At 45.7% G+C, this 27144-nt stretch overlaps 1 protein-coding gene across 1 annotated transcript in view; it reads left to right on the top strand.

Annotated features, from left to right (window-relative positions):
• The window catches only part of LOC126474688 (facilitated trehalose transporter Tret1-like), a 158628-nt gene that overhangs the window by 91601 nt on the left and 39883 nt on the right, over window positions 1–27144 (top strand). The window contains exon 2 of the mRNA XM_050102166.1: window positions 15255–15647. Within this exon, the coding sequence (XP_049958123.1) occupies window positions 15255–15647 (393 nt within the window). The remainder of the gene's footprint in view (window positions 1–15254; window positions 15648–27144) is intronic.

Below are 27144 nucleotides of genomic sequence, written 5' to 3'. Positions count from 1 at the left end.
AGTTGATAAGGTTATCGATTTTAGCGGTTTTACCAGTCTTTACGGAATTTCAGTGCCAACCAGTGACACATCAGTATTCTTCCCATTTTCTGTATCGCCGCTAAACTACTCTTCCACTACTCTGTGAGTAACATATAATAGAATGCTAATGCGGATAGATGACTGTGCAGTACTGCAAACCCTGTGTGTGTACATTTGCTTGACAGTTTCCTGTTCAAAGAGCTATCACACCACGGTTTGTAATTTCTCAAGTCAGACACCGCTCGTTTGCGTGTGCCTGTTTCCTCATGACATGAATTTTCCATTAGGGGCAGTTATTTTATAGGACTGATTCGAGTATAGCATAATTTCTGAACCATAGCTGAATGTGAGCACTGGGCCTACATGCCTCTGGAAAGTATATTGTGCATGTTTTACAAAGAATGTAGAAGGTAGTTGTTCTTTCATCTTAATGTTTGTCTTGGTGGTGACTGAGATGGAAAACTTGCAGGGTGGATATGTGCCAGATGTGGGAAATACACGTAGTGGCCTTGCCGCAGTGGTAACACCGGTTCCCGTCAGATCACCGAAGTTAAGCGCTGTCGGACTGAACTAGTAATTGGATGGGTGACCATTCGGTCTGCCGAGCGCTGTTGGCAAGCGGAGTGCACTCAGCCCTTGTGAGGTAATCTGAGGAGCTATTGATTGCGAGGTAGCGGCTCCGGTCTCATAAACTGACAAGAGGACGAGAGAGAGGTGTGCTGACAACATATCCATCCATATCCGCATCCAGTGACACCTGTGGCCTAAGGATGACACAGCGGCCAGTTGGTACCGTTGGGCCTTCATGGCCTGTTCGGGCGGAGTTTAGTTTTTAGGACATATACACTCCTGGAAATTGAAATAAGAACACCGAGAATTCATTGTCCCAGGAAGGGGAAACTTTATTGACACATTCCTGGGGTCAGATACATCACATGATCACACTGACAGAACCACAGGCACATAGACACAGGCAACAGAGCATGCACAATGTCGGCACTAGTACAGTGTATATCCACCTTTCGCAGCAATGCAGGCTGCTATTCTCCCATGGAGACGATCGTAGAGATGCTGGATGTAGTCCTGTGGAACGGCTTGCCATGCCATTTCCACCTGGCGCCTCAGTTGGACCAGCGTTCGTGCTGGACGTGCAGACCGCGTGAGACGACGCTTCATCCAGTCCCAAACATGCTCAATGGGGGACAGATCCGGAGATATTGCTGGCCAGGGTAATTGACTTACACCATCTAGAGCACGTTGGGTGGCACGGGATACATGCGGACGTGCATTGTCCTGTTGGAACAGCAAGTTCCCTTGCCGGTCTAGGAATGGTAGAACGATGGGTTCGATGACGGTTTGGATGTACCGTGCACTATTCAGTGTCCCCTCGACGATCACCAGTGGTGTACGGCCAGTGTAGGAGATCGCTCCCCACACCATGATGCCGGGTGTTGGCCCTGTGTGCCTCGGTCGTATGCAGTCCTGATTGTGGCGCTCACCTGGACGGCGCCAAACACGCATACGACCGTCATTGGCACCAAGGCAGAAGCGACTCTCATCGCTGAAGACGACACGTCTCCATTCGTCCCTCCATTCACGCCTGTCGCGACACCACTGGAGGTGGGCTGCACGATGTTGGGGCGTGAGCGGAAGACGGCCTAACGGTGTGCGGGACCGTAGCCCAGCTTCATGGAGACGGTTGCGAATGGTCCTCGCCGATACCCCAGGAGCAACAGTGTCCCTAATTTGCTGGGAAGTGGCGGTGCGGTCCCCTACGGCACTGCGTAGGATCCTACGGTCTTGGCGTGCATCCGTGCGTCGCTGCGGTCCGGTCCCAGGTCGACGGGCACGTGCACCTTCCGCCGACCACTGGCGACAACATCGATGTACTGTGGAGACCTCACGCCCCACGTGTTGAGCAATTCGGCGGTACATCCACCCGGCCTCCCGCATGCCCACTATACGCTCTCGCTCAAAGTCCGTCAACTGCTCATACGGTTCACGTCCACGCTGTCGCGGCATGCTACCAGTGTTAAAGACTGCGATGGAGCTCCGTATGCCACGGCAAACTGGCTGACACTGACGGCGGCGGTGCACAAATGCTGCGCAGCTAGCGCCATTCGACGGCCAACACCGCGGTTCCTGGTGTGTCCGCTGTGCCGTGCGTGTGATCATTGCTTGTACAGCCCTCTCGCAGTGTCCGGAGCAAGTATGGTGGGTCTGACACACCGGTGTCAATGTGTTCTTTTTTCCATTTCCAGGAGTGTATATCCTTCTTTTATAGTATTAAGAATGTTGCACTCCTCATGACTAATATTTCGGAAACCACATGGCTTCACCATTATAGTGTGTGTAAGTGCAGAACTGAATAGTCTTAGGAGTGCATGTGTTTATGTTCTATGATCACTTCTCTGTTGCCAATACCTTCTTGGCCTGACCCCAGACACTAGAACAATACTTCAGAATTCATAGAACAGTGGACTTACATAAAATGCTTCAAAACTCCATCTGTCTGGAGGTCCATCATGAATAAATCACAGGTTTCTTCTTAAGAGTGTAATATATCACTACAGCACTCTCGTATCTACTGTAATCCTATAAGGGGTGCTTACTTCCTCAACATGAATGCATCTGGAGGGATCTTGTGCACTTGTATGGGTGCCATGAGTAAGATTGGTGTGAAACAAACTTCACTGAACAGCAGTTATGGACTCAGCTTACTATATTCCTTCATGAGACGCGAAATGTAATGGGTGTAGTACCCTCCTACTTCTTGCCAGTTGCGAATTAAACCAGTGACAGTGTTGCAGGTAGGGTTGGTCAAACACAAAGTGGGCAGAGCTTTCAATATCCAACATTATACTATGAATGCGACAATACTCTGTGACTCCTATCCACATGAGAAAAGATGGCCAATCATAATCTATAATTCCGCAACATGATCAAAGTGCTATAAATATGTAGATAACCTAACTGCATCAGTATAGGATTCTGTCTGATTTACTCTGGTGTATGAATCCGAGAATTAACCATGAATGGACGTACTGCATCTATCTACATTCGCAATATAGTGTACAGTATTCAAAAAGCAGTGGAGGGATGGTTTAGTGATGATACAGAAATTGGGAAGCATGCTTCCGTGACGTTGGCTGGCGTTGAAATTGCGGAAAAGCTTGTAATATTACTAAAACTGATCGCACTATCAACTGTGATGGTTATTACACTACACCATCCCACATCTTTGGTGTCTTTTCCATCCCATCCTTCCACTGGCATGCTGTTCATTACCATATAGTGACTGACGGATACCAGTTGTTTGAGATGGATAGAATCTTGATTGGAGCAACATCTTCTGGGGATGACCAACCCTGAAACAGTGGTCAAGTACATGGCTGCAATATGAGGAATCAGCGCTCCTGGTCACTTCAAAATAGAACACCGAGACATCTGCTATCCTGTCGCTGTGTAAGGTGAGATTAAACGTGGAAGTCATCACCTTTGGCAAGCTGTTTGGAAGCGCTCGACAATACCGCAGTCTCTTCCAGTTCTTTTACGTTACAGTCTCTTTTTTGTCAATAAAAAACAAGCCGGCCATGGTGGCCCAGCGGTTCTAGGCGCTTCAGTCTGGAACCGCGCTACCTCTACGGTCGCAGGTTCGAATCCTGCCTCGGGCATGGATGTGTGTGATGTCCTTAGGTTAGTTGGGTTTAAGTAGTTCTAAGTTCTAGGGGACTGATGACCTCAGCTGTTAAGTCCCATAGTGCTCAGAGCCATTTGAACCATCAATAAGAAACACTGCTTCTGTCTTTTGTTACAACCATCCTGTGTGTTGTGGGAGCAGCATAGTTTACATGATGTGGTGTCCAGCTTTCTGTGAGAGCCAATGGATCAAAACGTGTTAATGTCAGTTTAGCTTCTGACACAAACCTTGAGTTATGGTAGAAAAACAAAATGTATGACTGTGTATGAAGGTTCAAATGGCTCTGAGCACTATGAGACTTAACATCTGAGGTCATCAGTCCCCTAGAACTTAGAACTAATTAAACCTAACTAACCTAAGGACATCACACACATCCGTAACCAAGGCACGATTCGAACCTTCGACCGTAGCGGTCGCGTGGTTCCAGACTGTAGCGCCTAGAACCGCTCGGCCACTCCGGCCGGCTGTGTATAAAGCTGTAGTTATGCACTACTTCGATGTGTTACAGCAAAAAACAATGTACCAAACTGGTTATGAATCAACAACTGAAGAGTCCTCTCCTTGTGACTGATAGACGATATGATATTGTTCCAGGACAGGTGACTAAACTTAGCACAGGTCTGTGGAAGCGACTTTGATTACTGGTCGCCAGCTCCATTGGGCCAATACATGTATATTTAATGGGATCACCAGATATTTTCGATGATACAGATGGTATTTGTTTCCCTATATATTGGAAGACAGAGACGTGGTAAAATTTTGTTGACTTCTCTGCCAGGTAACGTCAACAAAGTTTTTATAGATCATACATTTACTCCATTGGGTGTTAGAAAAATAACGAAGAGAGTGAGTGAGGTGAGAGAGAGAGAGAGAGAGAGAGAGAGAGAGAGAGAGAGAGAGAGCGTGCTGTCAACGAAGGTTTGGACACCATTCATTACACTGTCGTATTTCTGGCGTGGTAATCATAGGTACATGATAATGGAGATTAGGACTTGTACAGAGAAATTTTTATACAATTTCATTCGATATCAGTGAATTTTAGGTGTTATTCTTCTGAATTTCTCTGTGACTGTGCGTGCACTCTGCATAGTTGTGATTTTCCTCCTGTATATTAGTTTAATACTTGTGTCATTGTGATAGCTCTCTAACTGTCAGCCTTCTAACTAATGGAACAATGCTGTCAGAACACGATGGGATTTCAACAGAAATAGTCGGGGTCTGTAACATGGTGGGATACATCTCTTACTCATCAAAATCAGGTGCATGCAGATGCTATGTATCAAAGACTGGAAAATACCTGAGAATACGGCAGGTAAGCTATAATATGACGAAAGGGGAGTTGAAAGGTGGGCTCTTCACTGTCTCTTCAAAATATTGTGGACAAAAGTATCACAACCCCTCAGATACATCTTGGGAACTGACTGCAAAGAGAAAATTATGGGCTAATAAGAAGGTTTCTACAGAGAGACAATCCGCAGCAGACATTCTGATTTGGTTTTCTCCATGAATAAGAGACAACATTCTTCTGTAAGACATCTGTGTGCTTACTTCGCAAGCCATCGTATGACGTGTGGCGGAGGGTGCCCTGTAGCAGTACTTGTCTTTCCCCATCCCATTTCACTCGCAAATGGAGCGAGGGAAAAATACCTATATGCCTTCCTATGACTGCTAATTTCTCGTGTCTTATCTTCATGCTCCTTATGCGAAACGTATGTTGGTAGCAGTAGAATGCTTCTGCGGTCAGCTTGAAACATCAGTTCGCAATAGTGTTCCTCAAAAAGAACATCATCTTCATTCCAGGGATTCCCATTTGTATTCTCAAAGCATCAGCCCACTAATTTGGCGAGAACCGATAGGAATGATTGTATAGGGATGTATTCTGAGTGAAACCTAACTCTGCAGGCTCATGTACGTTTGGGATGTGGCGGACAGTAAACAGGTATTTTGTTATTACTCACATCCAACAGTTATTGACAAAACTGGACAGCGCTACTGTGTAGTGCTCAATCAATGGCAACAACCCCTGCCCAACTCAAATTGTTTAAATAATCAGTATTCTACACTAAATATAAAAAAACCTTACATCGGTCCTATCCAGCAGCTCAGCATGGACTGAAGCTTCCTCACAAATGGTAGAGGAGACAGGAAGTGGGGGAGTAGGGTAGTGTTGGAGAGTTTAGTGGGGGGGGGGGGGAACAATGGTGTCTGGTGATGGTGTTGTGAAATGGGTTAGTCGGTATCAGAACCTCAAGGCGAACACATAAAATCTGTTATTCCCGCCAAAAAATTTGTATTTCCCCCCATGTTTTCAAGCTCTTGTCAAAATTTCTATTTTCAATCACTTCCAGGAGTGGGGGTGGATAATGGGATGGGGGAGGATGTAGGGTCCACGTACTAGCTGAGGAAAACACTTGACTTTTGAGGTGTTGGGGTAATTTATTGATCAAATCATTAATTTATTATCAATTTGATGTCAAATGTGGGCGAGAACCTGCTTTGCCCTTCTACTTGAGTAGTGCAATTAGTATATTTTCTGATGTCTCACCCGTTATTAGGGTGTCAGTAGCAACAGTGTATGATGGAAATGTGCGGAGCATATGGGGACGATATATATTACTGAAACGTACATTGGCTAAGTCAAAGGACATGCCTAGAACAAGTTTCCGGTTTAAGACACAGTGTTGTTGAATATATGAAGGAAAAAGGAAAGCGAAAACGAAACTTTGAATTTCCAGAATGTTTTGCAGATCTAGAATTTTAAATAGAACTGATTGCTGAGTGCCCTTGGTAAGATATTGCAGGACAACAAGCAACTTACTTCTGATTTGATGGAGAAAGTGGGTGCATTAAGAAAAATACTCTTTGTGGAAGAGTCAACTTCTGACAGGGAACACCGTCCTTTTCACTGAGTTCACTAGCTTTAAAGAAATCGTGAATTTTGAACACTCCGTTGTGGCACTGAAAGAATTTCGGGAATACCTTTGTAAATGTTTGAGGACATCGCTAATCATACATCTGTCTGTGACGTCTTTCCGAGATGATTTTTCACTTCACTTGCACGTGTATTTGCACTTTACAGTGTATGTGCCGTTTAAAAGACAAAATCCTTTAGGTTATAAGTGTTCGGGAGTTCTACATGGTTTTCCTGGGAAGAGGTTCCAAGTCTGCGTACAACGGTTGGCAAACGTGATGCCATGTTTCGATCAATATATGTGTGTGAAAGGCTTTTCGCTTATAGAACTAAATAAATCATGACTGCATGACAACGTTGAGCTGTGGTAAAAATTGCTGTTTTGAAGAGTGCCCCGCAGCGCGTAGTGTGAAGCAGTCGCCCTCCGTTTCTGGCGGCGGCGCCGCTGTGGCAATCACAGCTTTGGTGTCTCCCTCTGGTGGGAAAGGGGAAAGATTGCCTGTTCATGTGCAATTAAGGGGCGCTATCAGCTCGTCAGTTGGTCAGTCTGGGACAGTCTCGCATCACCAGTTGCTAGTCTGTCTCTCGTCCGCATTTGTTAGGCAGTTAGTGTCTGTCATCCGGAGTGCTAGTATGTCGGTCGTTCGGATCAACCTTCAAAGCCGGCAAAGTGAGAGTCTTTCCACTCCGCCAGTAAGAGGACTCAGCGAGTGGTCGCCCGGTCGGGGCTTAGTTCCTGCATCTGAGTTTGCGCGTTAGGCCGCCAGTCTGCTCGAGTTCGCTCAGGCAATGGTCATTGGCGCTTGGATCGATCGGTTGGTCAAGATGACTTGTCCGTCTTGAGCGTCGTCGCATGTGAGATCGCCACGTCAGTCCAGTGGGCCGCGGCGTATAGCGAGGGGTAGTGGCTTACCGGTCGACACGAGAGCAACAGGAGTCAACGCACGACATCGGTCTGGCCGGTGCGAGCTGCGACGCCGTGAGACGGGAGATCAGCGCGCCTTCCTGCGTCCGTTGAAGCGGCTGGCAGCGGACGGTTCGGGAGAGCGATTTGGGGGTGCTGCTCCAGGTCTTCTCGAGAAATCGCAGTTTACTAGAAGTTAAGTGATTGGTTATATATTGTGTGATTTACTCTTGTGAAATTCTACTTGTTTTCTTGGTCAGTCTCTCGTCCCCAGCTTGTTCGTCTGTCTCTCGTCTGCATTTGTTAGGCAGTTAGTGTCTGTCTGTCGTTCGGAGCTGCCTCTGTCATGTTGGTCGGATTTGGTGTGTTAACGATTTTATTGCTTGGAGTGTAACGGCCAAATTCCTGAAACATGTTTTGATCTTGCCTATCATCTTGAGAGGTGGTGTCTGTGTTCTTGAGAGGTGGTGTCTGTTTGGCCAACCCTGTAGAATTTTATATAAGATTGCATTTCATGCGCTTTTATTTAAATGATCATTTTAGTATATAAAGTTTCGACCCTTTCACCGTAAGACTTTCTTAGAAGTTAAAATCAAGTTGCACCTTCTGTGGCAAAATTAATATATTTTTTTTCTGTTTTGTACCATTTCCATCCCTCCCACGGGGGTGCATAGTTTGTGTGCTTGTGTAAGTTGTTAAAACTTTTAGTTTAAAGTAATCTGGTGTGTTGCAGATTTGCACCAGTGTAGTCTTTCAGAGGCTGTTGTGAGCGGTCATACCTACGGCCGTGTCAAAAGGGAGCGGGAAGGTTCTCTGTCCTAAAGCTCATAAGTCAAGACTTGTTTCTTTCTGTCTCTGAATAAATTGTAACTTGATATTTAGAGGGTGCTTTCTGATTATAATTTTAAATCTGTTTCTTTTAAAAAATGCTTTTAGGCACTAGTAAAGTGAATAAAATTCCCATTTGTTAAAACAATTTGGTTATGATTTCATCAGTTACTCCCTGGCAACTACTTCCACGGTTACATAGTGTGATTGAATGTGTTAATGTTCTTGATGAATCGCTAGTAAATAAAATAAATTCTTAAGAATATTCTTTGAAAATAAATGCACCGTTGAAACCTGAATGACGAAGATCTACGAGAGTTTGATATGTCCGTATGTCGACAGTCTGTCACAGACATAAATTTTGTTGTGTCTTCAACGGTCCAAAAATAATTAAATAATACTGAAGGTTTATTTTGTTTATGCTCTGTGTTGTTGGGATGTACGAAGTCTGAAATAAAGCATGCTACGCTTTCACAGTCCCCCTCCCCCCCCCCCTCCCCCACCCTCGGTTTCCTCCTCTTCCCGCTCACAAGTGCAGAGTATAAACGTCCCATCACCGATATGATTCCTACTGACAGGGTGTGGAAGGAACGATAGAACTTCAACATATGTAAACAGGAAGACGCAGCTGTCAACAGTTTTCGAGAAAATCGAGCTTGAAAATTTAGGGGTGCTCGCATACTCTGTGCAGTCGCTAGGATCCAAGGAGACCGTGGCTGAGCAAGTACAGTACGTCTTCGGCGCTGTAGCGGCTGGGACGTGCCTAGCACTACGACCGCACTCCGTCGGTGTATTGATTATCACATATCGAGATGACTCTTTCTTGCCGTTAGGCGACGATCGTAGCGTTCCAAGCACAATACACAAGACCGAAAGCTCACGAAATCGAACGCTTAATGCTTGATCGGGTGAATCTAGATCCACGGGAGCCTGTTCATAGCGTCCAGCCTCGTATACGCCAAACTTACAGAAGGGGCGGCTTGCAAAAGACTCATTCGTCGATCCCCTGACGGTTATCGTTTACGCAAGTCGACGGGAATGTGGGTGTGGAGTGTGGAAGTGGTTCCGGAAGATTATCGCACTGAAGAGCATTCCTCTGCAGACGTGGAGGCGCGGCTATGAAATCAATGGTCGCAAAGGAAGCGGAAGGAGCCGCAAATGTGGTGACAAACAAGACAGTGGGAATGATTACAATTTGTTTCCATTGGCTGGCAAGGATAAGTCACACACACAGCATCTGCGCTCGCTACAGCCCAAGGGGGGGGGGGGGGGCACAACCTATAGGAGAAGCGATGGAGACGACTATGCAACAGGATGGCGTCCTATCTGTCAGTAGTAGAGACGAATGCCTGTCAACAACGAGCGTCCCCATCAATTCAATGGGGAATGAGGCATGAGAAATGGACCAGACTGGCGAGAGGTGGCCTTTCGGTCACTGGCTCCCACGAACAATCAGTCGGGAGGGAACCTCTTTCACGGCGTCCCATGAGGTGGTGTATTGTGGTCCCATTCTGGGAAGAATGTTCCATTGCCAGTCGATTTATTGGTGTGTGACGTTCTAGCAGCGCACAGCAGATACGGTGTCCCACGCCTATCGAATTGGTACTGTTACCATCAATGGTGTTAGCACACCGGTAAAGATCCAAATGCTGCAAGATATGGACAACCATACTGTTATGTGAAAGAGTAGTAGCGGAACATGTGGACTACTTACCATTAACCCATAGCATTGCCCTTACCATAGGAGTTGTCCGCTTGGTAAATGTTTGTGCACCGTCTGGCTCAACGAAAAGACACGAACAACTTTTACACAGAGGAAGCAACACTGCATAATTACATAATCGACGGTGACATTAAATGCACTCTGCGGCCCGATGATCAGTGACCACATTTCGTCCCCTGTCCGGCTTTACAAGTGTTAGTCCAGGACCTCGCAATGCGTGACACCTGGGAAGTGAAACATGGTGACAGCTGCGGAAATACATCCTTACAAGCCATTCAGCTGGTCGACAAGACCGGATGTAAGTGTCGCGTGGGCTATGCATGGCGATGATTGAGGCTGAGCTGTGACATAAGGTCACCAGACTTAGATGAACCATCGCTCTGCCAAGACAAAAGGCATGACGCAACAGGGGGCCCACGTAGTCTCAATGTTACCCACCTATGAGATGAAAACTCTTTCTCGGAGGCTGAAGACACAGAACGTCAATGGGAACGGCGTCAACGTGCATATGATTCAACACTTAAATGGTGGCTCTGCTGAGCAAAACCAGCTTTATGCAGAACGTTCACGCGATATGGCCGAGATAAGTCACGTAGCGGTCGCGCGGTTCCAGACTGAAGCGTCTAGAACCGCTCGGCCACGTCGGGTGGCACTTACATGGGACGTACCAACGACCTGAGGTCCCTGTATCGAATCTGACTACCGGTGCCTTTTTGTCATTTCCACGTTATTATGCCAACGTTGCAGTACTACAGTAATTCCTCGTAAATGTACTCCGCTGACTGACGAAGAACCTTATAAAAGGACTACGAAATTACACTTACTTTATCGAACAGAATAGAGAGCTTCTGGAGAAGACTCCATAAAAGTTGAATCAATCGTACACCATGAGTAATCCGTACCAATATCTGGTGATGGGCTTCGATATGTGTGGTACGCCGCTCAATTGTGTGATGACCAGCACCGTTTGTGAAAAAGAAGCATGTTTATTTTGCAGTAGACACGTTGAAAAATCGTACACATTGAAAAATTCGGCGTTCACCACACGTGGTGTATGTCGCAATAATTATTATTTTCTATATTTCTGTGATCATTCATACAGGCATTCATAGATTACGTACTACATTTGTCAGAAATGTAAATAAAATTATACAAGTGAAATGACTTTACTCATTTGATAGAAAGTTCTCGTGCATAGAAAGTACGCGCTTACTCGGTCTTTTTTAGTGACGTTTGTTTGGTGCTTTAAGGGTACCTAAAAAAACAAAACAAAGAAAGCAGGATTAACCGTACGGGGCACCGCCAGTTGAGACTCTACCAAACAAACTAAACTTATCCCTCCTTAGGCGTTGCCATTCTAGATACAGCTAAAACTACTCCCCACGTAAGAAAACTAAGATAAATAAAAGAGGCAATTATTCGAGCGTCAATTCTTAAGGGCTTTAGGAATGAGGGATAGGAGATCCCAACAATCATGAATGGAGGATTTATTATATTCGTTTGTTGGCTTGTATATGCTGGTGAAAATTACCGTGGAAGGTGCGTCATGATAATGGGAGACAGGGCATATCCAAAGTGTGCGACTGGGGAAGGGGGTAGGGTCAAGAAAAAAGCTTTAGAGGTGTCCTGCGTAGGTCTGTCGGCAGTGGGGTGACCGCGTGAGCATAATGTGCGCGATCACAACCCGATTCCAGAACTCGAGGACGGTATGTGGACCATTGTGAAAGAGGTATTCTAAAACCTGTCCTCGAAGGTAGATGAGTGCGTGATGTTTCACAAGAGGATAGTGTATAGTCTGAGGTAACAACAGAAACTCCGGGGTAAGCGTCGTTGGCTTGGCGCAGAAGTAACAGCCCACGACGCGTTGAAAGAGAAGCCAAATGTCCCGGTTCAGGGGGTACGTAAGATGATGTTCGCCGGTGTCGTCGAGTTGGCAGTCAGAGTAAAGTGGCGAAGCAGCCAGTCCTATTTGATGAAAACGACGATTGGTCGGTAGATTGCCGTTTACAACGACGTACCAGAGTGCAGACATGTTCGATGGTGTAATGGGTGCGTGAATGCACCCCCGAACCGTTCTGCGGTTAACGTCTGGATGATGTATCTCCGTATGGTTGCGTGGGGTAAACGATAAAAGTTCTTCGCACCGGGAGGGCGGGTGACTGGGAGATCGTTCTGAACCTAGGTTCTCACTCGACGAGGGACTGCTTGAATGTCACCGACAATGCAAAATATGTAAGCACGTCTAAAACTTTCTGATTCGATTTTCTCGAAAAACGGTGGACAGTTGCGTTTTCTTGTTTACATCTGTTAAAGTATTATTCGTGCCCTACATTCCCTTTCAATACGAATCAAATCTCCGAGGGGAAGTTCGTACAGCCCTTGTCAGATAGCGTAGCATGGTAGAGGACGAAGTGCACACGTGGGTGAGAGGGATTGGCACGTGTGCACGAGTACTACACGCGAGCTGAGATCTTGGCCGTCCCCACTGTGTATCCTCAGAAGTAGTGGATATGAGACTCGGCTAATGGAGGCCTCGCATATTGTAAACAAAACGAGGAAACATTGGTAGATCTCGCTAAAGAGCTGGGAATACTAGAATATCAGTTTGGTAGCATTTGGTGAAGATTTTTTCAGGTGTAATAGTTGCCTTTTCCTCCGTTGTATGTTAACCCTTTCGCCGATACGGACAAGCTCTTTGCATTCCATGCTTTTGTTGTGGCTGTACTCCTCCTCAAATGCTGGTGCAAGTGCTGAGGGGCGGCTTTACGACAGATATGATATTATCCGATTTTTCGAAAATTATTAGATCTTCACTGGATAAAGAACCGAATTTATTTCCGTTATCCGTTATACCTACTGCAGTGAATCAAATTAAGTGGAACATGGGCTGTGCTGAGGGATTGCATTCCGGCTCATATGAAATACTTATCATTTGATTTTTGGAAAACTATTAAATAAAAAGTTTCATTTTTGCACGTCTTACATTCTGATATCATGATTCGATAAAGAACTGAATTTATTTTCGTTATCCGTCATATTTCCTGCGCTGAATCATATTAAGTAAAACATTGCACGAAATTTTAAACAGTTCGCAGACGTAAACACATATTGTGAAAACCTTGCGTATGGTTGATTTTAACTCATACATTGCAGGGAATGAAATGTAGATAGCATACATAAATATTATTTAAAACTGAGAGCAGAAGGATATCTTATTTATTGAGTTTTATATTTGAAGAATGGTCACACATGACAAGTGATTCACGGCCTTGCGCATTGCGAATCATGTGGTCATAACAGTCGTCATACCTCACAAACTGTTCCAGATATCGAAAATGAAGTTTCCTGCAGATGATAGCATGTAATGTGTGATAAATACTCGAATCTCTTTTATTCACCGAGATATGAAGTAACTAGTCTGCAGCAGGCTCAGGACGTATTCAGACGTTCATAGCACTGTGAGAAAACCCAAACGACGCAAATAAGCGCGTTCACAACACCTTGGGAATGGCGTAGCGAGTCGTTTATACGTGTCCATAGTAGCGGAGAGGTTAATAGGCAGAAGTGCCGCAACACGACGGACACGAATGGATGCATGTGATCAGACAGGATGCTTACGTACGTGTCAGCTGTCAGAGTCGTATCTAGGCGTATCAGTGGTCCCATATCACTCCAACTGCACACGCCCCACGCCATTATAGAGCCGCCACCAGCTTGAACAGCCAAATTTTCAAATGTGTGTGAATTCCTAAGGGACCAAACTGCTGAGGTCATTGGTCTCCTTGAACAGTCTTTTTTGGACAACATGGTTGTGGAGAGAAGCAGCGATTGGTATGATTCATCAATAATTCAAGAACAGTCTTAATCACATTTATTATTGTTATAATATCGCCAACCGGTTTCAAACCGACAGCGATAGTTTCCTGCCGTTATGTAGACAGGAGTGACACCACCAGCAGTCGACCAATGGTGTAAACGCCCAGAAGATGACCCCTACGTCGGGTTGAAACCGGTTGGCGTATTATAACAATAATAAATGCGATTAAGACTATTCTTGAATTATTGATTATTCCTTGAACAGTCCCCTGCTGACGTGCGGGGTTCATGGATTCATGAGGTTGTCTCCATACCCGTACACGCTCACCCGCAGGATACAATCTGAAACGAGACTCGTCCAACCAGGCAACATGTTTCCAGTCTTCAGCATTAAGATGTCGGTGTTGATGGGCCTAGGCGAGACGTAAGGCTTTGTGTCGTGCAGTCATCAAGAGTACACGAGAGGGCCTTCGCTTCCGAAAGCTCATATGGACGAAGTTTCGTTGAATGGTTCACACGCTGACACTTGTTGATGGCCCAGCATTGAAATCTACAGCAATGTGCGGAAGGGTTGCACTTGCGTCACGTTGAACGACTCTCTTCAGTGGTCGTTGTTCCCGTTCTTGCAGGATATTTTTCCTGCCGCAGCGATGTGAGAGATTGATTTTTTACCGGAGTCCTGATATTCACGATACACTCGTGAAATTGTCGTACGGAAGAATGTAAGCTTCATCGGTATCTAGGAGACGCTGTGTCCCATCGTTCGTGCGCCGACTGTAACACCACTTTCAAAACTCACTTAAATACTTATAATCCGCCATTGTAGCAGCAGCAGGTGATCTAACAACTGCGCCAGACTCTTGTCTTATATAGGCGTTGCCGGCCACAGCGACGCATTCTGCCTTTTTACATATCTCTCATGGGAAAACCCAAACGGCAGGCGTATACACCTTCACAACACCTGTGACATGGCGTAACAAAACGTGTATACGTGTCCACAAAAGCGAAAGCGTTAATTAGCCAAGCTGAGAAATTTCCACCGTGCTCGCTTTTTTATCTTGTTTTCGTACCACAGTTAACGCTGCCCAGAAGCACTGGAATGAATCCCAAACGGCCGGCCGCGGTGGCCGAGCGGTTCTAGGCGCTTCAGTCCGGAACCAAGCGGCTGCTACGGTCGCAGGTTCGAATCCTGCTTCGGCCATGGATGTGTGTGATGTCCTTAGGTTAGTTAGGTTTACGTAGTTCTATGTCTAGGGGACTGATGACCTCATATGTTAAGTCCCATAGTGCTCAGAGCCACTTGAACCATTTTTTTTGAATCGCTAACGACTGCATCGTTCTCTCCGGCCAGCGGCGCTGGGCCCGTGGACGTTCGGCTCTGCGCTGGGCTGGTCGTCGCCGGCGTCGGAGCACCTGAGCGGCGAACTGGGCCTGGCTGTGGAGGAGGTGTCGTGGGTGGCGGGGGTGACGCCGCTGGCGGCCGTGCCGGCCATGCTGGTGACGGCGCTCACGGTGGGCCGCTGGGGGCGGCGGCCCGTCATGCTGGCGCTGGGCCCACCCTGCGCCGTCGGCTGGGCGCTCGTCGCCTTCGGCCGCGCGCTGCCCATGCTGCTCGCCGGCCGCGTCCTCACCGGCTTCTGCGGCGGCGCCTTCTGCGGGGCCGTGCCCATCTACACGGGCGAGATCGCCGAGAAGCAGATTAGAGGCGCGCTCGGGGTCTTCTTCCAGCTCCTCCTCACCTGTGGTGAGCACAATAGCCTACGTTGGACAGTCTTCAACTGGCCGGCTGTTCACAACGTTCTCGCCCGATATTTCGCCGGGGTGACTCGCTGTCTCCTTAAGGTGCTCCCTGAGACAGGTGCTTGGGCGGATCAGGTCTAGCATTTAAGCCTGGCACCATCCAGGAGTAAATACTGAACCCTACCCACCCGACGACCCACAAGGAGGCATCCTCTCCCCGTCACTGTATGGGCTGCATACAGCAGACATCCCACCACGACGACACGTGACGAAACAGTCGCGCTATACGCGGACGATACCGCGTACTGGCACACTGTTCCCAACGCAAAGAGACACAGCCGCGGGATTAGCCGAGCGGTCTAAGGCGCTGCAGTCACGGACTGTGCGGCTGGTCCCGGTGGAGGATCGAGTCCTCCCTCGGGCATGGGTGTGTGTGTTTGTCCTTCGGATAATTTAGGTTAAGTAATGTGTAAGCTTAGGGACTGATGACCTTAGCAGCTAAGTCCCATAAGATTTCACACACATTTTGAACAAAGACATACAGCGTAAGACTACTACATACCTCCACAAACTGCACACACGTATGACAAAATGATGGATCAGATCTAATCCAACCAAAACTCAGACGGCACTTTTCCGCCACAGAAATATGACCAGGAGGAGACAGCAGGTTCACACAGACATGCTACTCACCCTGTGGAACAGGCCGCTGATACCGCAGTGTACCTTGGCGTGTTCATGGAGCAACATAAACGCTTGTTAACCACCTGCTCAATAAGAAACGTAAGAGACAAGGACCAATTCAAGGACGCCTCTACAACTGAAACCTAGGAACAGCCCAATGTACAGTGCCGGAAGAGAAATCAGTACACCTTCTAACAATACCACCACTTGCAAAGTAGGTTAGAAATCAGATTAATAATGTTGCTCACGCAGCATGTGTTCGCTTTATCGGGCAACAACAAAGTTATTGACTGTGGATAGTATCGTCAGAATGGAAATAATGCAGTCACTCTAAAAAAGTCATTAATTTTGGCACTTATCTTGAATGGATTCCCACGTAGATTTCGTCGAAGTTGTTATGGCTCATCTTGTTGATTCTAGGGTCATTCCACTTTGACTGCTAGAAGGTCCAGATCTGTATTTTAGCAATATTTGAAGACCTAACATATGCGTTTTTCAGGAGATTCTTAATGATCAAACAATCCCACATCAGAACAATGGTATGGTAGAAATAATTTTTGACTTGGTATTCACGATCCACATTTTTATTGAACTTCATGTAAATTCACATATACTTCTTAATTGTCACATCATCAACAAACAGTTTTGTATCAATCTTCATATATTTAATTTCCACTTTAACCAAACACAAGACTTGACTGTTCTTTTACAAAGCGAAATAACTTACCTTCTGCAAAGTGAAACAAAGACTGCTCTGTGTGCATTCGCGCCAGAACGATTACAAGTAAGTCAAAGATTATGACAGTCTCACAGAAATGAATACACACAAGAACCATATCACTGTAATATATCGACACATCGGAGTACCTATACATTAATAAAACCAAATGTGAATATTGTCACAAAATAAGTCGTACGATATTACCGGTATCGAGAACTGGGGTTGGAGTGCCGTAATGGTCACGTAAATAAAGAACCAGTACAACCTGGAAACATACCGTCGATTTTGTACTCATGACGGCTTATACCACATGGGAGGGGTCGGAGGGGGGGGTAGTAGATGTACTGATAATTGTTTCTGTGTCTAGCCTTTAATAGTGAATCCTCAAAACCAGAAGGTTCAGTGTGGAGCGAACGTGTGAAGCAAGCAGGCAACCTTACCATGGGGGCGCACTCGTTCTTCCTACGGCCAACTGAGCGACTTTGAAAGGGGTCAAATTATGGCCTTTCGAGTGGCGGGACGGTCCTTTCGGAGAATTGCCTAAACAAGCTGGACATGCTGCATCTGTTGCCTCATATTGGTGACAACTCACTTTTCTGAGAAGAAAAAAATAAATGGCGAATTTATTGAGGACAACATTGAGGGAATATTATTCAGATTGTTAAGAGTGTATCCCCAGCGTTTTGAAAAGATACACTGATCAGCCACTACATTAAGACCAGCTACCTAATAGCCGTTATGTTTACCTTTGGCAATGAGGTGTCAGGTCAGAGGGGTGTTCTGAACACAATTTGACACAAAGCAGCTCTATAGGCTGTGGAGCGGAAGGGGTAGGCTAGCAATAGAACAGTGCATCACCGTTGACTAGATACTTATTTACTGAACACTTAAGTCAGGAATTACCCAAAAGGAACAATCAGTACAAATTGCAAAATAATATTCTTTTCCTTTAAGTCACTCAAATATTTAAACAGGCAAGTAGCAATCATTAGACTGAAAGCTTATTAAGAAAGCAAGACTAAAAAATTTGAATGATAAGTTAAAATCATATTTAAATAGGCTCTGACGGAGCACATTTTTTAAATCGAAATACTTCCTTTAAGGAACCAGCGATCAAAATTAATTACATAATCCTCAACAACCATATTACATCCAAGACATTTAAGATTAAACAGTAATATATAACATCAGAGAGCTGCAGTCCCAAGTTTTAAGCAGCACGTTTCAGATGGACTGCACTGCAACAGTACAATACAAGTCCCTCAGAGGTTCTCCCCACACAGGAAGTTATTGCCGCAATCGACAAAATATCAACATCATTCCATGTATAGATCTAAAACAAACTAAAAGCTCTCTTAAGCTTGGTACAGTTACTTCCCTTTCAACATAAAAAATACATCACAAGTCTAGCCGTAGGACGGCACCGTCATCCCGCAATTTAGCACGCGAAAAACTACAGCGATGCACTCATCACGTATCCTTACAAAATCCAAGAACAGAGAACCGGCTCCCCAATAGCGGAACATTTAACCACGCGCAGCGTGCGGGTTTGTGGGATGCTGATCTCGCCCTTAACCTCAACACCAGTTCAAATACTAGTCAGCCTACAATCTTGAACCACCATACACATTCCTTCAGTTACTGCATAAAAAGCCAATGTGATAGACAAACAGACCAGCATATGATAAAAGCTTATGCAATTTCCTTACTAGACAGCCCTTATGAATAGTAGCCGTAATTTTTTTTTTAAACGTGAGCGCACCCACAATCAAAAGACAAACAACGCCAATCAGAAGGACCGTAGCACGTAAGCAATTATCAATGGTAACTTCTGCTTAGACTGGCTACAAATCAGCGCGTGATTTAACACACCAGCGAAGAGTCTTTACAACATAACCATCAATACAATAGCAAATTACTCACACGTGAACTCCCCCACGATTTCGATTCGCAAAGCCATAGACAAAACGTGGAGAACGTATCACTTAGACCAACATAATGGTGCTCCCTCAGTTACCCCAAATAACTGACTCCCTTAGTTGCACAGCAAAGAACCAGACCTAATGAAACCGCCACAGTTTTCGCCTCTAAATTGTCACAGTACCAGTGAGACTCAATCACAAATGTAATTTTGCATCACCAGTTCCCGTATAGTCAATACAAGCGCCTGATTTTCACCCGTTTATAACGACAGGCAGCAACATCGTACGGAAAAGAGCGTAGACGCAAGCTCTTACCAATTCTCTTCTCCGCAAGCAGCCACCGCAACTCTCGAGAACCACTGGAACATCCAATGCAAAAATCATTACTCCTTCACACAAATTACAGGACGCCCGCTTCCCGCTGCTTGGTACGGCGCCTTCCGTTCAGAGCCAACTTGTATATCTCCATGCGATAGGTCCGGACCCACACTCGCTGCGCCAACCCGACAACCGTCATCCACCACGTCCCGGAGCACACCCCCCACAGGACCTCGCCCCGTTACTCCTCGGGTAGGCCCCAGAGGGCGCTGCTTACCGCCCTGACCGTGGCAGGAAAGATAAACCACCAGAGTGGCACTATCGATATGAGCAGCCACGGCTCAGATAATAGTGGTGACGCATCATGGCATGGAAGCGATGAGGTCTTGTTAGGTCACGGGAGGAAGTTGGCACCACATCTGCACACGTAAGTCACCTAATTCCCGTAAATTCCGGGAAGGAGAGCGATGACCTCTCACTCCACGTTCAAACACGTCCCAGATGTGTTCTATCGGCTTCAGATCTGGCGAGTTTGGGGGTCAGTACATCAATTGGAACTCACCACTGTGTTCCTCGGGCAACTCCGTCACACTCCTGGCCTTGTGACATGGGGTATTATCTTGTTGAAAACTGCCACTGACATCGGGAAACATGATCATCTAGAACCAGTATAAGGTACTCCTTGGTGTCATGGCGCCTACTACGGAGCTCCACTGGACCCATGGATGCCCACGTGAGTGTTCCCCAGAGCACAATGGAGCCGCCACCAGCTTTTCTCCGTCCCACAGTACAGGTGTCAAGGAGCTGTTCCCTGGTAGGCGACAGACTCGCGTTCTCCCATCACCATCATGAGGAATGTATCGGTAGTCATGAAACCAGATAACGCTCTGCCACTGCGCCAACGTCCAGTGCCAATGGTCACGAGACAATTTCAGTAGTTGTTTTCGATATCGTGGTGTTAAGATTGGAAAATGCGTGAGTCGTCGACTGCGGAGGCCCATCGTTAGTACTGCCCGGCTTACTGTTTATTCAGACACTCTCTTACTCTGCCCAGTATCGAAGTCTGATGTTAGTTCCGGCACAGTTCGCCGCCTGTCCTGTTTTACCAGTCTGCCTAGTCTACGATGTTCGGTATCTGTAACGAGGGGTGGCCGCCCAATCAAACGACGTCAGGACGTGGTTCCACGTCGGTTTTGCTATGTGTTGAAGAAACTCACCACAGCACTCCTCGAACACCTGAAAACTCGTGCAGTTTTCGAAATTCCCGTGCCGAGCCTCCGGGCCATCACAATCTGCCCTCGGTCAAACTCAGATCGCGCACTTCCCCCATTCTACACATGGACAGCACGCTCACTGATATTACATGCACCGTGGGTGTGTTTGGCTGACAGTCATTCTTCGTCAGGTAACGCTGCTATCACCTCGACGGGGTTACATCGATAGTAGGGCGGCGGTTATAATATTCTGTATGAAAGGTACTACAATCCTTCCAGCATTATGCATGCATTACACGTGCTTAGAACACAGTCCTTAAACACATGTTGGATGACGATTATGTGATAAATGGGCTTGCAGTGACTGTTAAGGGTAGTGCCTGTTTCATGAAAGAAACTGGTGACGTGAACTCGGTGAAGAGAAGCTTGAATCAAGAAACGGAGAGAAAGTGTAATAGCGTGTTTAGAATGACACAGTACGTAGTACCGCAGTGCGACAAAATCATGCAACTGCACCCGAACTGAGGCGTCACTGAAAAACTTATTGTTTACGATAACAACATTGCGAAAGAGCTCATGATATTTTTAGAGCGATTCAAAGATGCAATAAGAATGCTGGGAGGCGACAGCGTTGTGCAGAGGTGTCACCGGAGGCTCGAAGATGGCAGGCATGACTAAAGTGATGTGAGTGTAATTTCATCAGTTGACGCGAGTATGTCAGAGGCGACAGCAGCTTGTAGACAACACAGAGCTGCTATTAAAACGGTCGCAACAGCATTATTTGCGCATGATTCCAGTTTCTGGTTAAGAACGAAAGGTCATCTGCAAAAGGTAAAGACTCGATTTCAGGTGGTATCTTTCCTTTCTAAGGTGCATTCGTCTTATTCCTTTCAACTTCAGAGCCTCCTTCCACGTTTTCATTATTTTCTCCGAAACAATATTGAAGAGAATTGGGGATAACCTGTCTCTTTGCCAGACCCCTGTCTTCATTTCAAAGGGCTCAGGGATTTCTCCAAAAAAATTAATTTTAGTAATGGTGTTGTGACGTTTTAGTAATGGTGTTTGGCTGGGCTTAAAAGGAAATTTTCGCACCGTTTGTAACATGGATGAATGAACTAACATTTAACTTATTTTGTGCCGGTATTAGTGAAATGCTGAAATAGATGTAATCTATAGTAAAAAACAAGACAGAAACTCTATGAAAGATCTTGTTTTCAGCAGTTTATATATTCGTGTACCGAGTTGAAAAAAAGATCTTGTTGGATGCAGTAGGAAAAGGGGCACCCAAGAAGTAATCAGGACCGGGCAGCTTACCCTTGTAGTTTTATAGGATATTCTAGAGGCTGTTGATGCACTATTGGACGACTATATGTCAAGAGCTCATGACACCAGAGATGCAACTTCCGACTTCCTTTGTGGAAAGTATCATCATCCCAAGGCGTAAACCTCAAGGAGGACCACCTATTATGGACTACCGACCATTTTGTTGAACTGTGATATGAAAATCTTCACACGTCTACTCACAGCTCGAATTCGGCGTACGATGTCTCGTGTCCTCTCAATGGATCAGGCATCGATGGGTGGGACGCGTAATATGCACGCCGCCCTGTGCCGCCACAGGGTCTTGGTTGCCATCACTAAGGCTCGTCGCGTACCAGGAGCGCTTCAGTCAAGCATTTTATAGCATCTGTCATATGTACTTAACCGCTGTTCTTCAGAATATGCATTACCCGGGTGCTGTCGTCGAGGTGGTACTCCGTCTCCTAAGAAGCGCAACATCGAAAGTGCAAACGAACGTCTCCTTCTCCGTGACAACGCCAGGTCTCACGCAAGTCTGCGCACCCGCGAGGAGCTCACGAAACTTTACTGACTGTTCTTCGTCATCCACCGTACAGACTGGACCTCGCACCTTCAGACTTCATCTGGTTGGCCCAATGAAGCATGCGCTTCGCGGGAAGCAGAATGTGGATGATGGGGAGGTAATTCATGCAGTAAGAAATGGTTCAAATGGTTCAAATCACTATGGGACTTAACATCTGAGGTCATCAGTCCCCTAGACTTAAAACCAGTTAAACCTTCCCCATGAACCATGGACCTTGCCGTTGGTGGGGAGGCTTGCGTGCCTCAGCGATACAGATAGCCGTACCGTAGGTACAACCACAACGGAGGGGTGTCTGTTGAGAGGCCAGACAAACGTGTGGTTCCTGAAGAGGGGCAGCAGCCTTTTCAGTAGTTGCAAGGGCAACAGTCTGAATGATTGACTGATCTGGCATTGTAACAATAACCAAAACGGCCTTGCTGTGCTGGTACTGCGAACGGCTGAAAGCAAGGGGAAACTACGGCCGTAATTTTTCCCGAGGGCATGCAGCTTTACTGTATGATTAAATGATGATGGCGTCCTCTTGGGTAAAGTATTCCGGAGGTAAAATAGTCCCCCATTCGGATCTCCGGGCGGGGACTACTCAAGAGGATGTCGTTATCAGGAGAAAGAAAACTGTCGTTCTACGGATCGGAGCGTGGAATGTCAGATCCCTTAATCGGGCAGGTAGGTTAGAAAATTTAAAAAGGGAAATGGATAGGTTAAAGTTAGATATTGTGGGAATTAGTGAAGTTCGGTGGCAGGAGGAACAAGACTTCTGGTCAGGTGACTACAGAGTTATAAATACAAAGTCAAATAGGGGTAATGCAGGAGTAGGTTTAATAATGAATAGGAAAATAGGAATGCGGGTAAGCTACTACAAACAGCATAGTGAACGCATTATTGTGGCCAAGATAGATACGAAGCCCACACCTACTACAGTAGTACAAGTTTATATGCCAACTAGCTCTGCAGATGACGAAGAAATTGAAGAAATGTATGATGAAATAAAAGAAATTATTCAGATAGTGAAGGGAGACGAAAATTTAATAGTCATGGGTGACTGGAATTCGAGTGTAGGAAAAGGGAGAGAAGGAAACGTAGCAGGTGAATATGGATTGGGGCTAAGAAATGAAAGAGGAAGCCGCCTGATAGAATTTTACACAGAGCACAACTTAATCATAGCTAACACTTGGTTTAAGAATCATGATAGAAGGTTGTATACATGGAAGAACCCTGGAGATACTAAAAGGTATCAGATAGATTATATAATGGTAAGACAGAGATTTAGGAACCAGGTTTTAAATTGTAAGACATTTCCAGGGGCAGATGTGGACTCTGACCACAATCTATTGGCTATGACCTGTAGATTAAAACTGAAGAAACTGCAAAAAGGTGGGAATTTAAGGAGATGGGACCTGGATAAACTGAAAGAACCAGAGGTTGTACAGAGTTTCAGGGAGAGCATAAGGGAACAATTGAAAGGAATGGGGGAAACAAATACAGTAGAAGAAGAATGGGTAGCTCTGAGGGATGAAGTAGTGAATGCAGCAGACGATCAAGTAGGTAAAAAGAAGAAGGTTAGTAGAAATCCTTGGGTAACAGAAGAAATATTTAATTTAATTGATGAAAGGAGAAAATATAAAAATGCAGTAAATGAAGCAGGCAAAAAGGAATACAATAGTCTCAAAAATGAGATCGACAGGAAGTGCAAAATGGCTAAGCAGGGATGGCTAGATGACAAATGTAAGGATGTAGAGGCTTATCTCACTAGGGGTAAGATAGATACTGCCTACAGGAAAATTAAAGAGACCTTTGGAGATAAGAGAACCACATGTATGAACATCAAGAGCTCAGATGGAAACCCAGTTCTAAGCAAAGAAGGGAAAGCAGAAAGGTGGAAGGAGTATATGGAGGGTCTATACAGGGGCGATGTTCTTGAGGAAAGTTTAATGGAAATGGAAGAGGATGTAGATGAAGATGAAATTGGAAATATGATACTGCGTGAAGAGTTTAACAGAGCACTGAAGGATCTGAGTCGAAACAAGGCCCCCGGAGTAGACAACATTCCATTGGAACTACTGACGGCCGTGGGAGAGCCAGTCCTGACAAAACTCTACCATCTGGTGAGCAGGATGTATGAAACAGGCGATATACCCTCAGACTTCAAGAAGAATATAATAATTCCAATACCAAAGAAAGCAGGTGTTGACAGATGTGAAAATTACCGAACTATCAGTTTAATAAGTCACAGCTGCAAAATACTAACACGAATTCTTTACAGACGAATGGAAAAACTAGTAGAAGCCAACCTCGGGGAAGATCAGTTTGGATTCCGTAGAAATACTGGAACACGTGAGGCAATACTGACCTTACGACTTATCTTAGAAGAAAAATTAAGGAAAGGCAAACCTACGTTTCTAGCATTTGTAGACTTAGAGAAAGCTTTTGACAATGTTGACTGGAATACTCTCTTTCAAATTCTAAAGGTGGCAGGGGTAAAATACAGGGAGCGAAAGGCTATTTACAACTTGTACAGAAACCAGATGGCAGTTATAAGAGTTGAGGGACATGAAAGGGAAGCAGTCGTTGGGAAGGGAGTAAGACAGGGTTGTAGCCTCTCCCCGATGCTATTCAATCTCTATATTGAGCAAGCAGTAAAGGAAACAAAAGAAAAAATTGGAGTAGGTATTAAAGTCCATGGAGAAGAAATAAAAACTTTGAGGTTCGCCGATGACATTGTAATTCTGTCAGAGACAGCAAAGGACTTGGAAGAGCAGTTGAACGGAATGGATGGTGTCTTGAAGGGAGGATATAAGATGAACATCATCAAAAGCAAAACGAGGATAATGGAATGTAGTCGAGTTAAGTCGGGTGATGCTGAGGGTATTAGATTAGGAAATGAGACACTTAAAGTAGTAAAGGAGTTTTGCTATTTGGGGAGCAAAATAACTGATGATGGACGAAGTAGAGAGGATATAAAATGTAGGCTGGCAATGGCAAGGAAAGCGTTTCTGAAGAAGAAAAATTTGTTAACATCGAGTATAGATTTAAGTGTCAGGAAGTTATTTCTGAAAGTATTTGTATGGAGTGTAGCCATGTATGGAAGCGAGACATGGACGGTAAATAGTTTGGACAAGAAGAGAATAGAAGCTTTTGAAATGTGGTGCTACAGAAGAATGCTGAAGATTAGATGGGTAGATCACATAACTAATGAGGAAGTATTGAATAGGATTGGGGAGAAGAGAAGTTTGTGGCACAACTTGACCAGAAGAAGGGATCGGTTGGTAGGACATGTTCTGAGGCATCAAGGGATCACCAATTTAGTATTGGAGGGCAGCGTGGAGGGTAAAAATCATAGGGGGAGACCAAGAGATGAATACACTAAGCAGATTCAGAAGGATGTAGGTTGCAGTAGGTACTGGGAGATGAAGAAGCTTGCACAGGATAGAGTAGCATGGAGAGCTGCATCAAACCAGTCTCAGGACTGAAGACCACAACAACAACAAACCTAACTAACCTAAGGACATCTCACACATCCATGCCCGAGGCAGGATTCGAACCTGCGACCGTAGCAGCATCGCGGTTCCGGACTGAAGAGCCTAGAACGGCTCGGCCACAGTGGCCGGCTTCATGCAGCATGACGTTGTGTCTGACGTCGACCAGTGGAGTGGTACCATGAGGGCATACATGCCCTCTAGGTACCATAAGGCCTTCGCACTGAAAGGAAATTATGTTTAAAAATAGGGCTTTGTAGCCAAAAGATTGGGAAATAAAATGGTGTACTGGAATCCTGAATAAAATCAGCCTGCTTTCAGAAAAAAGGAGTTTTATTACTTATTGGACGACCTTCGTATAATGGCGAAAGTATTACAAATTTATGTTGATAAGATATTAAAATGCCCGTATATTCTGTCAGAACCCAGCGTTAGTAATCAGGTAGAGTCTTGGACAGCAAACTTCTAGGAATTCCACGAATGCACTGACCCAGCGCGTGCTTTTGTCAGTGCTAGCTTGCCAGTTCAGGGTCCCTGGCCAGTGACATTGATATGTGCTATCATTTTGCTGGACTCGTCAGTTACGCGGACCTTCGCTCAGTCTCGTCTAACGTTGATTAGGATATTCACCATTATGTTTCAGTACCAACCGATCTTCCCCGAGGTCGGCATCTAGCATTTTCTCATACTTCTGTAAATCTTTCGTGTCAGTGTATTCCAGCCATGAGCTGTTATTCTGATACTAGGGTTGGATAAAAGTGCAGCACTGCCGTAACATGATGGATGCACGTCAAATGGAATGCATGCTGTTTGTTGCTGGTAGCAGAAGGTTAGTCAGTTAACGTCGTGCAGTGAGCGGCGGCGGCTGTGTGAGTCAACTGGAGTGTGTACTTTCTGAAAGTGCGAGAGGACAGTTCAAGCGTCCTACAAGACGCCCCACTGCAGCCTACTAGTGCAATATCTCGCGACATGACCCTCGTCCCACGCTGAGAAGAAAGTGACTGCACATTCAGACACTGCAGCCCATCGTCCTTCATGTCAATGCACGATACTACACGGTGAACCCCGTGTTGGAGATCCTGCGTGTATAGGGGTGGGAGTTACTGGAAAATCCACTGTTTTCACCTGATACGAGTCTCTGAGATTACGACCTGAGTCTCTGAGATTACGACCTGTTCACCAAAATGAAAGAACCTCTTCGTAGCCCGTACTACAACACAAGAGAAGACATTATTCGCGCCATAGGCGGTCCTTGCGAGACATCGACAGAGGTGAATCCACTGACGC

This window comes from Schistocerca serialis, chromosome 4 (genome assembly GCF_023864345.2).
Source record: "Schistocerca serialis cubense isolate TAMUIC-IGC-003099 chromosome 4, iqSchSeri2.2, whole genome shotgun sequence".
Taxonomy (NCBI): Eukaryota; Metazoa; Arthropoda; class Insecta; order Orthoptera; family Acrididae; genus Schistocerca; species Schistocerca serialis.
This window is presented reverse-complemented; position numbering and strand designations above follow the sequence as displayed.